At 37.0% G+C, this 7,380-nt stretch overlaps 1 protein-coding gene across 2 annotated transcripts; it reads right to left on the bottom strand.

The window, feature by feature from the left end:
* Positions 1–603: 603 nt before the first annotated feature.
* LOC146517595 (galectin-related protein-like) lies at positions 604–7,380 on the bottom strand. 2 transcript variants are annotated; one of them, XM_085164077.1, is made up of 6 exons: positions 7,139–7,380; positions 6,198–6,245; positions 5,265–5,348; positions 2,887–2,975; positions 1,927–2,110; positions 604–1,693 (listed from the first exon to the last, which is right to left on the bottom strand). In XM_085164077.1, exons 2-6 carry the CDS (start codon positions 6,237–6,239, stop codon positions 1,550–1,552), a joined length of 543 nt encoding a protein of 180 aa, XP_085020203.1. In that variant the 5' UTR covers positions 6,240–6,245; positions 7,139–7,380; the 3' UTR covers positions 604–1,549. The 2 variants fall into 2 exon arrangements, with proteins under 2 accessions (XP_085020203.1, XP_085020202.1); XM_085164076.1 differs by lacking the exon at positions 7,139–7,380 and adding an exon at positions 6,596–7,121.

The following is a 7,380-nucleotide window of genomic DNA, read 5'->3' as shown; positions in this document are numbered from 1 at the left end:
GATGCTGAAAAATTTGTTCATGCTTTCATTACTTCCAGTCTGGACTACTGTAATTCATTTTTTTAGGATGTCCTAAAAACTCCCTGAAAAGCCTTTCAGTTGATCCAAAATGCTGCAGCAAAAATACCAACAGGTACATTGTAATGTTTTTTCTTTCTGTTTATCCAACGTTTTATTGCTTTGTTTTGTTATATCCTCCTGAGAACCAAGGAAAAATATTATTCCGATTGAACTTTTTTTTGTAATTTCCTGTGTCTTTGGGGTCACCCAAACACATGAGATATCATTGGAAAGCCCAGGATGTCCTTTATTTACTACATTGGGCTGGTTCTCAGGAGGATTTATCATTTCATGTTAACCTGTTGCCTCATGTATACCAATATCCTCTGCAGCCACCTTATGGTGAAACTGCTGTACTACAGGTAAGGCATACACTTATTCCCATTGGCATCAATAAAAGCAAAACTGATAACAGCCCTAAAATGCGAATACACACAATGCACCTGATTCTATTATTAGCTTAAAAAAATAAAAGATAAAGATAAAAAAATAAAAGATAAAGATAAAAGTCAGTCATTAATTGTTACTATCTTACAGTTAACCTTTTTACAGTATAAAATAAGTAGAAACAAGTCTGAAATTATATCCCAAACTATTACCACAGCCCATGAGATATCTGAAAACTAGACATTTATTATTAGTGAAAAGGAAATGTACTGTTTTATTTTTTTACTACTGCAAAGAAAAGAAAGAGCCTTCATTTATTTTATTTAAAAAAATGCTACACTTGGATTGGATGGTCCCCAAGTAAGCTCTGACATTAAACATGATCTTCAAAAGACAAAGGATTTTTTTTTAAAATTATGGTTAGTAGCATGAAATCCTAGAGGTTTCCTGTTATTGAAAAATTCATGCTACAAATAGAACTGAACATACATTAGAAAAACGTATGTTTAGAAGGCTAGTTGTGCTGTGCATTAAGCTATTTAATAAAAGGCAATAACGTATACATTTTAAATATTTATTAACCAGTTTAAGAAATATATGTTGTAATCTAATAATCTACAAACAGAAGATTTTCAAAAGTGCTCAAGTTCTAAGTATTGATAAATGCATTAATTACCAAAAAATACAAAAATTTAACAAAACCAAAAGTACTTTTTAGCAAGTGAAATTCCAGATACAAACAGGTATTTATATAACAAAGCCTCCACTTACAGACTGTTAGTACATACACTGATACACTGAACTAGAAACTGATGTTGTGATATATGTTGATGAAAAGAGACCCATAACTCTACAGTCCATTCATGTGGAATCTGAATTTATTAAAGTTTAACTTTCATTTAAACTAATATTTGTTGCTCAATGCATTTCTGAACATCAGAAACTATTAATCACACACTAATATGGACATTTGTAAATCTTGTTTTGTTGTACCAGCATCATCTGGTACCAGAGCGCCTGGAGTGAATACACACAGTGCAAATAAAACTGAAATCCCAGACCTCCAAAAGGGCCGGTGAGCACTGCGGAGCAGGGACACTGCTTAACCCAGTTTGGAGATAATGATGCTACCTTTGATCCATAAGGTGTCAATGTCTTTGAGTGATGTCACTCTGTGGTGAAAATAAAACAGCTGCTGGCCATCCACAAACACACGAAATCTGCTTTGTTCACACCGAATCTCAATCTGTGAGGACAGAGGGGATGTTTAGTTAATTTCACATTATTTTTCTTTCAGGAGAGGCGTGCATTCATTCATGTACTCCTTGTTATTGCCGATCATTTCATGACACCCAAAATCACTCGGTAACAATAACACATCCATGTACTCTATTTTGCGCTAACATATTCTACACATGTAATTTATATGTATAGCATAAACTCATAAATGCCATTACAGTATCAACAAGTCTATGGTACCTTGAAGGGCTGGTCTCTGATGAAGGGGAAAAAAGGAACGGCTTTGTCAACATCTCCCCAGGATCCAGACATGCAGGCTCTTCGTAGCACTTGTCTGTCCTTGAATCGAACACACATCTCCAGAGCCACATCAGGTGGAGGCTCCCTGGATGTGCCACAACCACATGTCAGGGCAATGTAGAACCTAACAGGGGGATGGATATACAGTGTGAATCTGGCCACACCTTTCCTTAGATTATCACATAATAAATGAATTTTATATGCAGTGGTTTCTCAAAAGGGAATCCTACAATCAGGCATCGTTTTGGACTCGAATAATGGAGAAATCTCTGTAGGAGAGGCGATTACCGTACTGATGTCACTGACTTTAAATCCATCTTACCCCTCACAGTCACAGAGACCTGTTTTCTTTAAGAAAAGTCTTTAAGGCAGCAACTCAGAGCTGCTAGGGGCCACTGCTGGCACTGTCATCTCATTGGAGGGCCACTTAAGTATTCAATCAGAACAAAAAAGAAAACATCCACAAATATTTCCAAATATATATTTTTTATTTTAAATATTGTATAATAAGACAAAACTGCAAATGTAAGCACAATTGTTTTTCTCATGCTTAACTAACTCATCAGGCACTCTGCACTGGCTGCAGTGGTTATTATTATATTTGCATGCTTTCATTTTCCGTTTCTCATCAGTAGCAACTCGTACTTTTTGACCCTCCTTTTTTCCCTCCCTCGCCCTCACAGCACACAATGGGAGGGGCTGTCCCACACATTCCCCCTGCAGCACAGACTACACTGACCATGATGCAACATTCTTAAAGGGCCTGTAACACTCTGCTCATGCTGCCTTCATATTAAATAATTTTAAAGGAATAGGTATGGAGGGAAGAAGGATCTCGTATATAGTGTGGCAATACTGTGGGAAGGATGGAAAGTCAGTAATTACACAAAACATTTCTACCTATCAGGATGGGGATTCACAGTACCAATCACTATGATCCTTTTTCCCAGCTGCATTCCTCCTGGGATATGACCTCTGAAAGGAACTGCCTGCACACACAAGCATTTGCATAGAGCAACAAAATGCTGAAAAACCACAGTTAATTAAATTTGATTTAAATAATAAAGTGAAAAACTAAAAAATCAAAAGGCAAGCAAGTGGTGAGCCTAAATAATTTTGGATGAATCTAATGGAAATATATGGTACAATAAAATTACAAAAATTACTGAGAATTCAAGAATAAAGCTGAAAAATTTTAAGACAAAACGGAAAAAATACAAATGTGCTTTTTTGTTGAAAAAAATTAATTCACTTCTGTAGCACCAAATCACAACAACAGTCACCTCCAGGCATTATATATTGTAGGGCAGTCACTGTATAAATGGTAGCATAATCTGACCAGAAAAGGCTAAAGTGTTACTTTATTTCCAAAATGTTTTCTAAGTAAAGTGTAAATTGGATAAAAATAAAAATTTTACAAGATCCACTGTAAAATAAATAGAAAAATACACATTTTATATTATATTGTGACACTAAAATAGCACCAGTTATTATTATTATGGATGGAAAATATATGTAATCATATTTTGTTTGTTCTTTTTTGCTTGTGTATTAACAGTAACACAAAAGTCAGGCAGCACTTAAAGTATTTATGCTTTGTATTGTCATAATAATACTTTTTTTATCTTTATACACTCAAAGAGTGACTAGAACATGCTGTAGGTATTACAGGTACTGCGCTGCAGTGGTTTGTATCATATCTATCTAACAGACTCCAGTTTGTACATGTAAATGGAGAGTCCTCTTCACACACTGAGGTTAATTATGGAGTTCCTCAGGGTTCAGTGCTAGGACCAATTCTGTTAACATTATACATGCTTCCCTTAGGCAGCATCATTAGAAGACATAACATACATTTTCACTGCTATGCAGATGACACCCAGCTCTATCTGTCCATGAAGCCAGATAACACACACCAATTAGTTAAACTGCAGGAATGTCTTAAAGACATAAAGACCTCTAGCTTTCTGTTTCTAAATTCAGATTAAATTGTGGTTATTTGTACTCGGCCCTGACAATCTTAGAAATATGGTATCTAACCAGATTCAGTGCACATATTGAACATTTTCCATTTGCGCAACATCCCTAAAATTAGAAATATCCTGTCTCAGAGTGACGCTGAACAACTCGTTCATGCATTTATTACTTCCAGGCTGGACGACTGCAATTCATTATTATCAGGATGTCCTGAAAACTCCCTGAAAAGCCTTCAGCTTCCAAAATGCTGCAGCAAGAGTACTGACAGGGACTAGAAAGAGAGAGCACATTTCTCCTGTTTTGGCTTCCCTTCATTGGCTTCCTGTTAAATCCAGAATTGAATTCAAAATCCTGCTCCTCACATACAAGGTCTTAAATAATCAGGCCCCATCTTATCTTAATGACCTTGTAGTACCATATCACCCTAGTAGAGCACTTTGCTCCCGCTCTGCAGGCCTACTTGTTGTTCCTAGAGTATTTAAAAGTAGAATGGGAGGCAGAGCCTTCAGTTTTCAGGCCCCTCTTCTGTGGCACCAGCTTCCAGTTTGGATTCGGGAGACAGACACTATCTCTACTTTTAAGATTAGGCTTAAAACTTTCCTTTTTGCTAAAGCATATAGTTAGGGCTGGACCAGGTGACCCTGAATCCTCCCTTAGTTATGCTGCAATAGATGTAGGCTGCCGGGGGATTCCCATGATGCATTGAGTTTTTCCTTTCCAGTCACCTTTCTCACTCACTATGTATTAACAGACCTCTCTGCATTGAATCATATCTGTTATTAACCTCTGTCTCTCTTCCACAGCATGTCTTTTATCCTGTCTTCCTTCTCTCACCCCAACCGGTCGCAGCAGATGGCCCCGCCCCTCCCTGAGCCAGGTTCTGCCGGAGGTTTCTTCCTGTTAAAAGGGAGTTTTTCCTTCCCACTGTCGCCAAAGTGCTTGCTCATAGGGGGTCATATGATTTTTGGGTTTTTCACTTTCACTGTATGTATTATTGTAGGGTCTACCTTACAATATGAAGCACTTTGAGGCGACTGTTGTTGTGATGTGGCGCTGTATAAATAGAATTGATTTGAACTGACATGAAATTCAAATATATTGTGTTTATTTATTACACTGAAACTGATTAATAAGCTATTAATAATGTAACTGTTATTGACATGATGCACAGCCTATTTGTGATTAAAATAACAAACTTTAAATTTTAAATTTCCATCAAAGATGAAATAGTGTTTTGTTTTATTTTGTTACTTGCAGCCTTCACATCAAGGTGTGTTTGCTTGATATTCATGTGACATTACCAGTTTTCTCTCAGTGTCTCTGTCAGGAGGGCCAGTATTTGCTTTTCTAGGCTCAGTCCCACCTCTCTGTGGTAAATTCCATTTCTGAAGAGAAACAAAAAAATGATTGCAACCGGAAGTGTAGATAGATAGATAGTGACAATAAATACATCACAATTACATAGACAATTATTTCGGTTTACAATAGAAAGCTTGGTATTTACTTCACTCCTGCTGGCCGAATGAAGTCAAAGCATAGGTCACAGTTTGATCACGTGCCCTCAGAGCGTGAACAAGGCAGGAAGCTATTTGAGTTTAAGTTGACCTTCAAAATATAAGCTTCAGATTTTAACTCGTGCTACAAACTTTGTAATAACAAATCAGAAGCTCACTTACGAGCAATTTACATGTTCAGTAGATTTAGGTGAAATTCACAGACTTGAAAGGCAGCGGATGAATTTATCTTTCGTGTTATAAACCAGCTCAGTTTATAATTTAGTTTAGTCAGTATTTTTACAGACCGGAGCTGAATAATAGTTTGATTCTTCTGTCACGACCATCAACCCTTCTACACGTATTGTTAAACCAATTATTAATTTGCTCAAAAACTGATATTGGAAAAGTAAAGTTGGAATATGGGATAACCATAATATAATTTTGATATGAGACTTAAGTTAATTGTATTAGTTTTATTCTTCTTTCTTTGTGCGCGTGTGTTTATTTTTATTTAAAAAACAAACAAACATTGGGCCTTTATTTTGGTGGCTCTAAGCGGAAGAGTCGCTTTACTTACTTCTGCCGTTTTAAAACTACCTGAACTAGAACAGGTTGATAGTTTTCAAAACCAAGAAAGCTTAGGTTGCGTCTAAACAGCCACCTGAGGAATAGATCGAAATCAGAGACGGAAAGTGATGAAGTAGTTTATCAGCCTGCTTCGTCTCTGTGGTCACTTACCTTCCTGCCCTGCGCTGCTGTCAAACTGTGTGTTTCAGCCATGTTAACCTGAAGCGAACAAAAAGCAAAGAAATAAGCTGCAGATCCAGTTTGTCTGCCTCTCCTGTTAGCTGAATGAACGGTGACGCAAAGCTTAATCTCAGCACACACACACACACACACACTTACTTTTGATAATCAGCTGCCCTGCATGCCTTCCTGTTTCTACTCAATAACAAGTGCGCTCATTGTGAGGCTACAACTTAAGGCAAAATAAAATAAATCCGCTTCAAGCACAGCAAATTAAATACAATATGTCTTGTTTACTTCAAAAGCTTCAACTTTACAAGTCTCATATTTTTCATACTGCCAAGACTTCTCGAAAAAAGTGCCTGAAAGAATGCAGTCAATTTATTTACCTTCATTTGTGAGGATAAAGTGCAGAGTTCACGCAAAAGCTCAGCGGGAGAAGATATTTGTTCGATGGTGTGCGGTGTCAGCTGTCCACTGAATATTTATATTACCAGGAATGTTTCTTAAACCAGGTAATCAAACTTGGTCTGCATTTCTATATTTATTAATACAACGCAGAATATAGATATGCAGAGTAAAACAACTCAAGTGCACAGAAGAAATCACGATTAAAAAAAAAACAATAAAGCTGATTTGACTTTGAGCTAGCTGTAAATCTATTAGTTCATCACTCAGTAATTCTCAAATTGAGAGCACCAGTCATTAAAAATAAAGACAAACAACAAATATTTTTACTGTTTTTCAAGGGGGATATATTTTTGCTCTACAGTAGGACAGTGCACGAGGCCAAATACAAACAGAACCACTAGACTAATCTTAATTGTTACTGCCTTTAGATGCACAATAGTTTTTAATCGGATACAATCAGTGTTCCTATCCCATTTGAGATATCAGGATATAAAGAATAGACTCGATCCATAAATACTCACAGTGTCTGCAGCCGAGCTGTGGAGCTTATTTTTACCTGTCTGTGCGCCTGAACTTGCATTTCTAATGTGGTTTAGAGAATACTGAAACACTTCTTGTTGTGACTTTTCTGAAGTCACAAATGAAGAATCAAAGAATGGGAGGAAGCAGAGGACATGGAGTCACAGGAATGGGCTGAGCTGCAGGAAACGGGAAATGCAAGCAGCCTTAGAGCAAGAGGCTACAGTGCACTCGCTGCATACCG

The sequence above is a fragment of the Neolamprologus multifasciatus genome, chromosome 6, assembly GCF_963576455.1.
Source record: "Neolamprologus multifasciatus chromosome 6, fNeoMul1.2, whole genome shotgun sequence".
Classification (NCBI taxonomy): domain Eukaryota; kingdom Metazoa; phylum Chordata; class Actinopteri; order Cichliformes; family Cichlidae; genus Neolamprologus; species Neolamprologus multifasciatus.
The sequence above is the reverse complement of the archived record's forward strand: the minus strand, read 5'-3'. Positions and strand labels throughout refer to the sequence as shown.

What these genes read in the sequence shown, in the direction of transcription:
- LOC146517595 (XM_085164076.1), bottom strand. An exon ending in GTGAATCCCCATCCTGATAG is followed by an intron (nt 2,111 to 2,886) that starts GTAGAAATGTTT and finishes TCCCCCTGTTAG; the next exon opens with GTTCTACATTGCCCTGACAT. An exon ending in TCAGAGACCAGCCCTTCAAG is followed by an intron (nt 1,694 to 1,926) that starts GTACCATAGACT and finishes CTGTCCTCACAG; the next exon opens with ATTGAGATTCGGTGTGAACA.